At 42.8% G+C, this 14277-nt stretch overlaps 1 protein-coding gene across 2 annotated transcripts; it reads right to left on the bottom strand.

Moving 5' to 3' along the window:
• Positions 1–944: 944 nt before the first annotated feature.
• On the bottom strand, positions 945–13258 carry LOC125433851 (waprin-Phi2-like). Of its 2 annotated transcripts, XM_048498769.1 has the most exons (4): positions 13165–13258; positions 11075–11202; positions 3721–3822; positions 945–1067 (listed from the first exon to the last, which is right to left on the bottom strand). In XM_048498769.1, the coding sequence occupies exons 1-4, from the start codon at positions 13229–13231 to the stop codon at positions 1044–1046; spliced, it is 321 nt and encodes a 106-aa protein (XP_048354726.1). In that variant the 5' UTR covers positions 13232–13258; the 3' UTR covers positions 945–1043. The 2 variants fall into 2 exon arrangements, with proteins under 2 accessions (XP_048354726.1, XP_048354725.1); XM_048498768.1 differs by lacking the exon at positions 945–1067 and having other exon boundaries at positions 3360–3822.
• Positions 13259–14277: the final 1019 nt, after the last annotated feature.

Below are 14277 nucleotides of genomic sequence, written 5' to 3'. Positions count from 1 at the left end.
TCTTTTCCGGGGAAAATGGGCCCAAATGGCTCTTTGAGTCTAAAAGGTTCCCGACCCCTGTTCTAGACCTTTTACCATTTTGGTCACCCTCTTCTGGACCCGTTCCAGCTTGTCAATATCCTTCTTGAATTGCAGTGCCCAGATCTGGACACAGTATTCCAGGTGAGGTCTGACCAACTTCTCTGGATCTAGATGCTACCAGGCAAGCCTACAACAAGTCATGGGAGCTTGTTACGAGGTCAGTACTCCACCAGTCACCCCATTGATATCACAGACATTGCAGGCTAAGATGGAGGCCATATCCTAAGTCTAGGCTTTGGTCCTGGTAGGAGAGATCTGCCTGGACAAGTCCCCTCTTCCCCCATTAGTATGCCTGGCAGTCAGCTATGCCTGTCTTGTACTCGCGAGAACGGTATTTGAATCACAATCGCCACAGCCTGGAAAAGGCATTCCTGTTCTCTAACCAGTGCTGGGATTCGGCAGTTTCACACCACTTCAGCAGAACCACTTGTTAAAATGGTGCTTGTAAACAACCAGTTGTTAAATTATTTGAATCCGACCACCAGAACCGGTTGTTAAATTATTTGAATGCCACCACTCTAACCCACAAAGGATATGCAAATGCAGATGCGTAGCTGCAATGGGGACATCTGGGGGGAGTCACTTCAGGCACCCCCAGTACAGTCACGTTGGGGGGCGTGGTGCGGCGTGGCTGGGAGGGTGTGCACCGGGAGTTCATGCCCCAGGGGCAGTTCCCCCTCCCTCCATCACTGTGCAAGGGCCAGCCCACCTTGACACAATCAGCTCTCCAGAATTCTATTCTTACCTGGCTTAATCCTATCACTCCCTTCCTGCCCCTTGACTAGGGGAAAGTTTTCTGAATTTACAGTTAAACACCTTGTTTAAGGTAACTCTGATGTTTATATGGGACAGAGACTTTTCTGTTGAATTGCACATTTCAGAATTTATTATTTCAGAGCTGGGTTTATCTGGTGGAGAGTTCTCTTGGGATCCTCATCTTTCAAAACCAGCACACCAAGAGTTCACCTGAACATTCCCTGGGGCTCCTGCAAGAGGAAAGAAATGGACTCAGAGTTGGCAAGCTGAGAAAAGGAGGAAAGTTACCTGTTAAACCTGAATAAGGTCATGGTTTTGTTGTATTTCTAAGTTCTATGTTGATATATTTTTTTTAAAAAAGTATTTGTATATTTGGAATCATTTTTACATCTTTCTGCATCTTTATGTTCAATCCAAAATATACTTTCCCCCTTTCCCCCCTCCCTCCCCCAAAGTTTTTGCTTCTCTCTTTAAATAGCCAGTAGCAGGTTCATTTGTTCCAATCTCTTGTCCCATTTTTCCTCATTAACTCCAGCTTCACGCACCCAATCTACAAATTCAGTCCAGATCTTCATGATTTCGATATATCTTTCATGACATAATTGGTTCCTTGACATTATTTCAAAGATTTCTAATTGTACTTGGTCCCACACATATTCTAGCCATTTCTGTATTGTCCATGCCTTTTTATCTTTCCATCACAATGCCATAACAGCATGGGCTGCTCTTATCATTATTTTATACAATATCCTTTTCCTTTTTTATATTTTGCCGTTTTCCAATACACCCATGAACAATAAATCTTTATTTATCATTATTTTGACTTTTTAAAATTTCTCCATACCTCTTTCCAAAATTGTTCCACCTTCTTGCATTTGAGCCACATATGTATATAAATTGCATTATTTTCACCACAATGCCAGCATCTTGGACTAAATCCCCTTATCATATAAGCTAATTGTTTTGGAGTTCTATACCATTTTAACATCACATTCCTTTCCAATTTTACATATTTCTCCATTTTCATTGCGTTTACACTATCCACTATTTTTTTCCATAATTTCTTGATCTTTAAGAAGTAGAAGAGAGTAGAGTTTGGATTTATATCCCCCCCTTTCTCTCCTGCAGGAGACTCAAAAGGGCTGACAATCTCCTTGCCCTTCCCCCCTCACAACAAACACCCTGTGAGGTAAGTGGGGCTGAGAGAGCTCCAAAAGCTGTGACTAGCCCAAGTCTTGTTCCAATTTTTTAGTCATTACTCTAATCATAACATTTTTATCTTCGAATATATTTTTATACAAGTCTCCCAAATATTTTCCATTCATTTTATAATAGCCTTTTAAACACTTTCCCATTATACTTTCCCCTTGTATTCTTGTTAACTTTATCTTTTCCCATATGCCTCGCAACACCAGCCAATTATCTGTTCCTCCCACTTCTATAAGTTCTCCTCTCTCGTTATACAAATTTGCTACTATTACAAACCCTTTCCTCTTTAAACTACTTATTGCTTTTCTCCCCTTATTCACGACCATGCTCTCCAGTGGCGCCTCGTCCAGAATCCCTGGCACCCATTTTCCTTTCCATTTCTCCCAAATTTCCACCCCCACCTTCCTTGGACCCATTATCTTTTGCTTTTCTACTGTTAAAATGTTTGAAAATATCCCAAATTTACCAATATTCTCGTTTACCTCATTTTCAAATTTTATCCATTTATCTCCTTTTCCTTGGTTTATTCCCATCAGACTCTTTATTTGGAATGCATCATAATATTCTTGTAATTTCGAGATACCCCATCCCATATGTTTATTTACCATATATATTATTTTATTCATTACCCTTGGTCTTTATTGGTTGAAAACCCATTACTTTAGTTTTTTATCTCACTCCTCAAACTGTTTCTTTTAACTGCCTTTCTATCTTTTTCCAGCCTTTTTCATAATTAAATTTAAATATCTTTTCATATCTATTAGTTATTGTTATCCCTAAATATTTAATTCTCTTCTTCACCAATTCACCAATTCCTATTCATTCCTTTTCTATGTTTACTCCTAGAATTTCCTTTTTTTCCATATTTACTGTCAATCCTGAATATTTTTGAAAATCCGTCAGTATTATTCTTAATTTCCTTATTGTATCAACTGGATTTATTGTTATTTAAAGTATGTCATCTGCAAATAAGTTTAATCTTATCTCTTCTTGATTCACCTTATATCCTTTAATCCGACCATTATTCCTGATCCTTTCTGCCACAAATTCCATTGCCACTACAAATAACAATGGGGACAATGGACATCCTTGTTTTACCCTGCTTTCTATGTTAACCACTTCTGACCATTGATCATTTATTCAAACTTTCGCTTTTGCTTCTCTATAAAGTTATTTTAATACAGTTATTAAACCATTCCCAAATCCATAATTTTTCATTGTTTGAAAAAGAAATTCATGTCCCACTGTATCGAATGCTTTGTATACATCTAACTTTATTAATGCATATTTCTTATTTTTCCCATATTCCATTACATTGAATACATTCCGTAGCAGATGGCTAATATTTCTATCTCTAACCATATTGATCTTGCTCTATTATCTTCGGTAGTACATTCTTTATTCTATTTGACAAGATTTTTGCAAAAATTTTATAATCTTGGTTTAATAAACTTATTGGTCTATAATATGATTCCACTAAATCCGGTTTTCTTCCTGTTTTTAGGATTGTTATAATGTCTGTCTCTCTCCATGTCTCAGGAATTTTTGACCCTTAAAAATATTATTAAATAAAATTTGTAATTCAGGGATTAACACTTCCGCCATTTCATTGTAATATTCTGCAGTGAACCCATCCAATTCTGGAGATTTATTATTTTTTAATTCTTTAATTACCAAATCAATATTTTCTGGCATTATCTCTTCCTTCTTTTGACCTCCTTCCTCTTGAGTTCGTACATTATTCTGTTGATTGAACGTTGATATATGATATGTTAGCTGAAAAGGAAAACAGAAAATGTATTTTAAATTCTTTTGCAAGATTCTTTTGCAAGATTCATTCCAATTTCTGCCTCACAGAATCCACAAGCTGAGGTTTCAACTACCCAGGGGATATATTGCTCCTACAGGGGCTTTGGGTCTGACATACACCTGGAGTTTTGTAGTGAGAATCCAGTTCCCAGGACTGCATGTACTTTCCCCCAAAAGGGCAAATAACGACATCATGGGGCCACGTTTGCAACATCAACTGTGTCGTTACATTATGGTAAAACACAGAATTCCTGAGTATTCTGAGAACTACCTTCTGTCACTGCTTGTATTTTCAAGAAGAAACACAACAACACAGCCAATGTCACAGTTTAATTATTTTGAACCTGTAGCAGTGGAACTTGGGATGGGGCACCCCATGCCATGACTGAGACATTGGCTAGCCTACCTGGGCCAGTTGAGGTTGGGAAGGTGGTATGCACATTTCATCTTATATTTCTATTAATTAGATTTGTATTTATATTTGATCTCACTTGTATTAATTGTTCATGGGTGTAACCTGTCCTGAGCCCATAAGGGGAGGGTATGGTATGAATACCTAAATAAATAAATGGTGGGAAATGTCATGCCCCTAGAGACACCCTCATCATTTTCTTTATATAAGCCTCACTTATACCTTTAGATAGAATGGGCTTAGTTGTTTTTTTGTCCAGTATTTCTTGGGAGGGAACCTTAGTTAGGCCCTGTCCCTTTAAGAAGCCCCCTAGAGGCAAAGCACTATAGCATTCTCGTTAGTTAGCAGTCCCTGTTTTACAGTCTATTTAGTTTTTCTGGTGTCTGGGGAAAGTTGGAGAAAGCAACGTCTCAGACATATTAGGTGTGAAAGCTCCATGGTATTTGAGTAATCAAGTTATAACAGAATTGCAAGGCAACAGAGTCCAAGTAGAGGGAGATCTCAGAAGCGGCACAAGTAGCGCAGTCTTCCTTCGAAGCAGTTAAGGAAGAGTGGGTGTCTGCAAGTTCTTCAAACAATCTCCAATCATTCCAGCATCGCAAGTATTCATTATTAGTCACACATCATTGGAGGAGTCAGAGACCTAAACTTTCAATATTATTAAACCGTTTTTGAACTGTTACTTATTTGTCTGGGGTCTCACACTCTGTTCCGGCCAAGTGCAAGGCAGCTGAATTTATTTTGCTTGGGGAACAGAACAGGGAAGCCTTCATGCCACAAGCCATGGTCCAAATCTGAATCAAGCCCACAAACACCTGTGAATTAAGTTTCCATCAGGGAATCTCCAGAAGACACCCGTCCGAAGTCTGTGTAGCAGCCAGATGGTCTTGATAGTGACACGATTTGACAGCGTAGGCGCAACTGAGCATATACAGAGTGCGGCAATAACCACTGGAGCCAGGGAGTTCACGCAAAGAAAGAATGTATTGGCATTATTATTACCAATATATATATATAGTTTAAACGGACAGAGCCTTCGGCTTAGGTCCTGTCCCCAGCAAGGAACATGCTTAACTGAGTTAGCTTACTTATATACACTATGATACATTAATTAGCCTATGGCTAGTACAGTCAAAGGTCACATGACTCTTATATATAGCTGATGCAATCATGCTTAGTCATTCCACTTTGGCTGACTGCCAACAGGTGACTGTAGTTAGTCCTTCAGCAGTCCATTAAGGCAATCAAGGGTTTTGCCATGCAGCTGTTATACCTTCAGCTCCTGACACCCCTTCCCAGATGCTTGGCAAAACCTACATCACATTTTTTTTGTTTATCACATTTAACAAGGTTACATTTACACATATATCAATTCAGTGTATGCCTATTACATTCCATAACATGGCTGACTTATTTCAGAGATGCATCTGTTATACCCAACAACTCTGCGCCTCTTTCTCTATGTTTTATAGAGGTTAATGGCTTGGGTCAGGATGTCTGCCTATGTATTGTCCTGTGAAGGTAGGAGAAGCTTGCCTCTATAAAGTCCTGTTTTGAATCATTTGTCTGATGTTTTGATAAGCGTTACATCTCTATATACTTTTGTTCTTGGTCTTAATAGATCTAAGCCTTTAAGAGACTGTATACAACTTTGTGAGGTCATTGAATAATATGCTTGGTTTTGGTACCTTGAGACCCTAAGTCTTTAGCTAATTCAGACACCCATTGCATGTCCTAAAGCACAACTATTCACAGCGCTGTAAAACATTCGGCCTCCCACAGCTGCTTTGTTGCTACTAGTTTTACCAGCTTAAATGATGCCCATAAAATGGGTGTTACACCCTCGCGTGGGAGTTATCACATACCCGGTACAAGAAGACATATTGTTCTCTTCATTCGCCAAGAAACTGCTATCTGCATATCCAGCAATGTTGGTAGTTTGGTCTGGACACAGCTAGTAAACCAACTTTAGACATGGTTGCATTAAGGTGACCCTTCTTCAGGTACCCTTTTTTACCCCAGTCCAGTCTGTTTCAGTTGGTTGTTGGCATGCGCCTCTACTGAGTAAAGTTGACAGCATGTGGGAAATATCTGGTCTGCTAATGGAAGCAATATACTGCAAAGACCCGATTACACTTCTCTTGTAGAGACCGGAGTCATCACATTCTTGTGTCCTGTCTAGTTCTTGGAAACCTACTACCATGGGAGTTTGCTTGCTGAGTGAGTTAACCATTTGTGTTCTCTCCAAGAGCTCTTTTATTTTACCCTCTTGGTGCAGTAATAAACCCTCAGCAGTTTGTACGAATTCCATACTTAGGTAAGATTTTATTTCACCTAGATCACGCACTTTAATGTGTTTACTTAAAGTCTGAAACACTTTGTTCAGTTCCTTTTCGATTTCTGTTAGGATTATGATGTCATCGACCCACACTACTAGGAACGTTTCAGCACCTGGTTTCCCTGTTTTATAGACACGAATCAGTGGCACAACTTTGAAAACCCTCTTTCACCAACAGGTCATCTAAATGGTTTCTCCACATATGTGCTGATTGTTTTAAACCATAAAGAGCACGTTTCAGTAACCAAACCTTATTTGTTTTACACCTGTAACCAGGTGGTGGTCTCATATATATCTCCTCATCCCCCTTTGCATTCAGGTAGGCGGTACACACATCTAATTGCTTGGAGACATACCCCCTTTGTTCAGCAATAGCCAAACACAACCTGATGGATTCATACCTAGCTGTAGCAGCATAGGTTTCAGTAAAGTCCTCAGGAAAATTTTGTTTGAAACCTCTAGCTACTAATCTGGCTTTAAAAAGTGTTTCACCATTCGCTAAAAGCTTTCTTTTATAGACCCATCTGGAGTCCAACAGAGTTCTTCCTTTTGGCATATCAACCTCAGTGAAAACATCTAGGTCGATTAAAGATTTGAACTCTGAGTTCATAGCCTCAAACCATCGCTTTTGCTCAACTTCATCCCTGTGCAAAACCTCTTGATAATTGTTTGGTTCAGACCATTTATCAGTATTTGTTTGTAAAACATTCACCGCTCCATTCTCTGTTTTCATTTTGTGTTGTGTGTCATACCCAAACCTCTGGGGTGGTTTCCCTTTAGTCACACGATGCAGACCTTTTGGGAATTGGTTCTTTTCTCCTTATCACTTTCTGAGTCCTGATTCAGCTTTAACAGGAACACTAGACTTGTGTCTTCTACACTCTACCTCAGAAGAACTTTCACTTTCAGGCTCTTTTGTCTCATTCTCTCCAATATGTTTTATCAGCATATGGCAGAATGACAGATGGCTTTTCCTGCTTTCTTAGAAAGCAGGAGTCTAAAATTGCTATGCAGCCGTGGGACCAACCAAGAATGCTTCTCAAACTCAGCACTTCTGGAAAAATAGTTACCTGACCATTTGGTAATAGGAACCTGAAAGCTCTTCTTCTATACCTTCCACTTGGACACCCACAAACTGAAGCCTTTGTGAGTGCACCTTTCGTTTTCTTTTCTGTGGTGGCAACATGAACATTGGCATATGAACCAAAAAAGTATGGAGGTGGATCTAATCTTAGGTGCCCTTTTACTCATACAGTGCTTCCTATAATGAGATGTCACTGAGTGCTTCGCTGAATAATCTGTTCATGACATGCGCATAGATGCAAGCCCATGCCTCCTACTTCCCAGAGAGACTATCCTTTTGCATTTGTGTCTAGCATGGCACAGCGCGCCATTTGTTTCAGTACACCAATCTTTCTCTCCTGCTAAACCATTTTCAGAATGCACATAGGCATTAGACACTCGCTTCTATCATATTCCCTGCGTTCTTGTTCTAGCCACTCCAGTAAATTGGTTACTTTAGAAATTCCTCCGGCACCATCAATCTGGATTGTTTTCACATCACATCCAAATTGTATTTTACAGATCCTTGTATGCCATAATTTTAAATACATGGAAGGCTTCACTCTTCTTCTTTTTTAAGAAATAGGAGAAAGTGAAGCTGCAGTTATTCGGCATCGCCCACAATTACAAATCTACATATTTAAGGCACCCCCGATGGAAAACTTACCATTACACGATTGTGCTAGTATCGCGAGTGCACCAAAGTGCTTTGAAAGGGTCCTTAGTTACCCTTGGGCTTTGTCTTGCCACTGGATGCGTTTTCACTTTCCCACTCAAACACACTTTGCACTCTAGAAAACAATCACATTTGGCGAATTGCACACCACACATTTGGGCTGTTTGCTTGAGTACTTTGAAGCTCACATGCCCACATTTCCTGTGGAAGTTGTGCACACAATTAGCTGGGTGCAGTGGGTCATTTACCCCACACACAGTAGTTGGAACATCACATGTCACAGGGGTGTTACTGTCCACAGTCAATTTATAAAGTCTGTTACTTAATACACCCTGTGCCACAATGTCCCCATCCCTGGCTATGGAGCACCCTGTCCCAGTAAAAGTACATACATACCCATCCAGTGCCAACCTGGACACGCTTAATAGATTATGTGCCATACTTGGTATGTGTAACACGTTCTGCAGGGTAATCCCCATAGCTTGTAAAAACACTTCTCCTTGGGACTGTACAACAGCTGCAGAGCTGTCAGCAAGAGTCACCTCTCCAATATCCGGTGTCCTCTTCTTCTGCAGCGAACTTGCCCTTGCTACTATATGTTCTGTAGACCCGGTGTCCAAAAGCCACGTAGATTTCGGTGCTTGGGTACGTTGCACCAGAAAGGCGCTTCCTTTCCCGGTCCTCTGCACAGCCTGTTGCTGACGTCTAGGTCGCTGTCGCCCTCGCTGGCAATTCCTCGCTAGGTGGTTGGTTGCTCCACAGGTGTAACATCTGCGAACAGCATTCGCCTCTGCCAACTTGTCACCTCGGTCCTTGCTGATGCTGTTGTTCACTGGAGGCTGAGGGTAGGCACGTAAATCCCTTTGCCCCTTCCATTCCAAAAGCCTCCCGGACACGTAGTCCAAAGTTAAATCATCCTCTGGCACACTTTGTAAACCATCCACTAATGGGTCCCATTGTGTGCCAAGAGAAGAGAGCAAAATCAAAGCTTGCAGATTATTATCAAAAGCCAAACCTCTATCGGACAAATCAGCAAAGAGTGCTCTCATTTGTTGCAGATGGGAAATCACATTGCCTTCATGCAACTTGAGATTAAAGAGTCTACGCACCAGAATCAGCTTGGAGCCCGCTGTTGTCCTCTGGTACAACTCTTTCAGGGCAGTCCAACACCCCAAAGCTGTTGTTTTATCTCGCAGGAACACCAATTGGCTGTTTTCCACTGCTAGAACAATGGCTGCTCGGGCTTTTCCATCAGCCTCCACCTCATCATCATCGTCCATATCTGGAGCTTTCTGAGCAGCTTTCCAGAGTCCTTCCCGGATGAGGAAGCATTTCATTTTCTCCACCCATGAGACGTAATTGGACTCATTGAGCCTTTCAAACAGCAGCCCATGAGTAGGACCCGTCATGCGACTGGCATGCCACACTCTTCGCTTCCGCACCACTAGGCAATGTTACTCACCAGTGGGTTGCAATATGCGGCGCCTAGCAGCAACTGGGCCCATAACCTGACTGCGAAAGTTGACGAAGCGTAGGCGCAACTCGAGGCATATACAGAGTCGCTTGGCAATAACTACTGGAGCCAGGGAGTTCAAGAAAGAATGTAATTGGCATTGATACAATATATACAGTTTAAGCGGACCAGAGCCTTCGAGCACTTAGGTCCCCTGTCCCCAGCAAGGAACATGCTTAACTGAGTTAGCTTACTTATATACACTATGATACATTAATTAGCCTATGGCTAGTACAGTCAAAGGTCACATGACTCTTATATATAGCTGATGCAATCATGCTTAGTCATTCCCTTTGGCTGACTGCCAACAGGTGACTGTAGTTAGTCCTTCAGCAGTCCATTAAGGCAATCAAGGGTTTTGCCATGCAGCTGTTATACCTTCAGCTCCTGACAGATAGGACAACTAGCCTTCAGTAGGGGCTGGGAATTTTCCTCCCCAGAATCTACTGCATCTACTCCCCTAACCTACTGCATCTGTGTATGGTTCTCCAGTTGCACAGTGGCGAATAGGAAGGCACTCCAAAGGGTGATCACTACTGCACAAAGGATTATCGGCTGCCCTCTTCCCTCCTTGGAAGAAATCTATAATTCCTGAAGCCTAAATAAAGGCCAAAATATTCTGAGGGACCCGTCTCATCCAGCACACTCTCTTTTTAAACTGTTACCATCTGGCAGACGATACAGGGCCCTCAGAACTAGGACAAAGAGGCTTAGAGACAGCTTCTACTCTAGAGCTGTGGCTATGCTAAACTCCGCTGCTTCATATTGATGTATTTGGGGCTGTGTAGGGATGGGTGGAGGAAGGGGAAAGTGAGGATGGGGTATGAGTCTGAAATTGTGTGCATCGAGGAATGCTGCTGTAAATTTCGTTGTGCGTGCACAATGACAATAAAAATGCTTATGCTTATGCTTATGCTTATGCTTAATTGATTGCTCACTGCTCTCACTAGTGGTGGTGGGAGAGTTTGTTTTAAAAGGCAGACTCATGTACTGGCGGTGGGCAGGGATATTGGAGGAGGTGTCAACACCCTCTCCAGCCTCATATCACTTCTGGTAAAAAAAACAAACCAAACCACAGAGTTTCCAGAAATTTCTAGAAGGACCCTACATCATTTCAGGGTTTTACATAAAAAAGACATAGCGATACATTCACTGTCATGCCCCGCCCCACCCCTCCTTCCAGGAGCAACCCTACACACTCTGAGAGAAGCCACTCACGTGATAACCAGGGATTACACAGCTCATTACCCCCCATGAATTTGGACAACATTTTCTTTGGCCGTAGCAGTCAGCATCTTTCAAGCAGCCTTTCTTTGGAAGGTAACGTTGACAGAAACCTGGTTTTTCTGCAAGAAAAAAGGGGGCAGTCAGCGAGCGTCACTTCAGTGTGGCATGCTTTGGGAGCAAGCTAATGACTTTAGAGTAATAGGAAAACATGCCCAGTCTTTATCCTTCTGCTTCCTGTTCCTTGCCCCATGTTAGTACTTCTCCCAGCCAGGTGCTGCGTTCATAGCCACTGCCACATCTAAGAAAACCACACAGGTGCTACTGCATGAAGGATGAAAGTTAAAACCCAAGAAATGTCTGCCTGCAAGGCCAGGCTTCCAACTTACAGGCACGGCCTGAACGTTTCTGGAATTGCAACAGAGGTCCACACAGTAGAGATCCCCTGGAAGAAATTACTTTGAAGGGCGGGGTCCACAACAGTCCTCGTGTCCCCACCTTTCCCTGTTTCCTTCTCTCTTTTCCATTCGTACACCCACCTACCCACCTATTTTTATAGCTCCCCAGCCCCATTCAGCTACACTTAATATGGATTTCACTTCGATTCTGCCCTGCCTTTCTCTGCTATGGCAACCCAAAGTAGCTTGCATTCTTTTGGGGACGGAGGTCCAGGACGGAGCTCACGGGTTCAGCTGGGGTGCCGCTTTCTGTTTTCATTCGTGTCGTCCACATACGTCTTTCTCCCCAAGAGGGACCCAAAGCAGCTGGCATTATTATCCACTTTATCCAGCCGGATGGGTGACCTTGGCACAGTCGTACATTTATGCCCTCCGTCATTAAGACCTGTTGCTCGCCCAACTCAAGTCCCAGAGAACTCCCTCTTTCTCTTGGAATAGCAACTTGCAAATCTTTTTGTCTGCAAAAGAAAGACCTCCACCCTCTACAGTTGCCAGTCTCCAGGTAGTGGCTGGAGATCCCCCCACTACTACAACTGATCGTCAGGAGGTAGAGATAAGTTCAACTGGGCAAAAAATGGAACCAAAATGGTCCTTCTGGATGGTAAACTATAAGGCACTATATGCCCCCCCCTCTTTCATCCCCATGGAAATTTGGGTTCATTATCATCTACAGAACCCACACCCTTTCTTCTCTCCTCTTGGGATTTTAACGAGCATTGTTACATATTAATTGCTGCATCTTAATTTATATTATTGTATTTGATTTTATGTTTATTTGTATTTGAATTTTATGTTGGTCACCACCCAGAGCCCTTCGGGGATTGGGCGGTATATAAGTTTGAAAAATAAATAAAAATAAAAATAAATTATATCCCATTTAAGTCCCTAAACCCCAGCCCCAAACCTGCAGATATTCAACCCACCCCTGTGTGGCCCCAAAGAGTGTCAGCTGCTGCCTCGACCCGAGGGCTGCTTGGAGCTTACCTTTCTTCACACAGCAAGCTAGCATTGCTTTTCAGAACTGAACCGGTTCCCTTGCTTCTCAAAACCTCCCCAGCCCAGGCTCTGCCCCCAGATTTCCAGGAATCTACCAAACTGGAGTTGTGAACTCACTAAATCCTAACAAAATGCTGTGTGGCCTCAGGCAGCAGCGGACTTGAGTGAGCAACTCTAGTTTTAAAAGCAAGATAGTACAAAAATGGAACACAAATACCTGGCAACAACAGATTAAAACAACTGGTCCTACTTCTACTGTGCCATCAAAAGGCTAACCCAGGCAAGAATGCTTTGCAACCCTTCGGGAATTACCTGGGCTCAGTCCTCGGACAACTGACCTCTCTCCTCACACACGGCGAACGTACAGGAACCAAGAAGCTTCGGAACGCGCCCCTTAATGCTGTTGCAAAGGGTTGCCCAAATGGCTGTGACCAGGAATTCTTTTTGTATTTTTAAGAGATGGAAGAAGTGGAACGGGCAGCCTCAGAGACGAACCAGGCAGGCTCCCTGAGAATCTGTGGCTGGAGGATGATGCCCCCGCCTCTGACAGTCCCTCTCCCACAGCTGGGGCTATCCGGGTGCCCTCGCTGCCTCTGCCCCTGAGGGCTCCTGGCCACTCACACAACTTACCTGTAACACCCAGCTCAGCAGAGAGAAGCAGGAGCCCGAGAAGGAGCAAGAAGGCTGTGGAACCCATGGCGGTGCCAGGGGTGAGTGCCCAGTCCTGAGCCAAGCCTGGCTTTAAGTTCTTTCCCTGCCAGGGAAGTGAGGGGTGGCAGAAAGGGCTCCACCTCTGATCATATGCATGCCAGCCCCTTCATCCGTGCACAGACATCTCAGCCATTTGGGAGGCAAGGTCAGCTAGGAATGCCGAATCGAGTTTCTTTCTTTCTACTGTGAGGTCGGCTGTCCTAAGGTGGAGAATTTTTTAGAAATTCTCAATTCATGTGTCAACGATTTCTAAGGAGAGGTTGTTTTACACCAACAGTAACACAGGCAGTTTGTGGAGTAGAGATTTTCAATTTTTCATTACAGATGGAGTAACACAACCACATTATATTAATAAAAATATAAGTGTTTGTTTGTTCATTTGTTCCAAATCCCAAACCCCCAAAAGCCCTTCACCAATTACTCTGAAATTTGGACACAACGTTCCATTCAACTCCCTGCATGTTTTTATGTGTTCCTGTTGATTTGTGACACAACATTGCATCAGCCAATTAGGATGCATGCTTCTTCCTTCATGTGCTGTTGGTAAATGGACCCTCAAGGGGGTGGCATGCAAGAGAAGGGAGTGAGGGAGGGGAGTGAGGGGTGGCATGCAAGGGAGGAGAGGAAGGGTGCCTGGCATCTGGACATCACATGCTTTTGGTAAATGGACCCTCAAATGGGTGACATGGAAGGGAACTTATTGCTGAGAAAACTCAGCAATGAAGGAATAAGAGGGGAAGTCCTCCTATGGATTAAAAACTGGTTGAGAAACAGGAAGCAAAGAGTGGGTGTAAATGGGAAAATCTCACAATGGAGAGATGTAAGGAGTGGTCTCCCACAAGGATCCGTTTTGGGACCAGTGCTCTTTAACCTATTCATAAATGACCTGGAAGTAGGGGTGGGTAGCGTGGTGGCCAAGTTTGCAGATGATACCAAATTATGTAGTGTGGTGAGAACCACAAAGGATTGCGAAGAGCTCCAAGCGGACCTTGATAAATTAGGTGAGTGGGCTCAGAAATGGCAAGATTAGCC

The sequence above is a fragment of the Sphaerodactylus townsendi genome, linkage group LG05, assembly GCF_021028975.2.
Source record: "Sphaerodactylus townsendi isolate TG3544 linkage group LG05, MPM_Stown_v2.3, whole genome shotgun sequence".
NCBI lineage: Eukaryota > Metazoa > Chordata > Lepidosauria > Squamata > Sphaerodactylidae > Sphaerodactylus > Sphaerodactylus townsendi.
The sequence above is the reverse complement of the archived record's forward strand: the minus strand, read 5'-3'. Positions and strand labels throughout refer to the sequence as shown.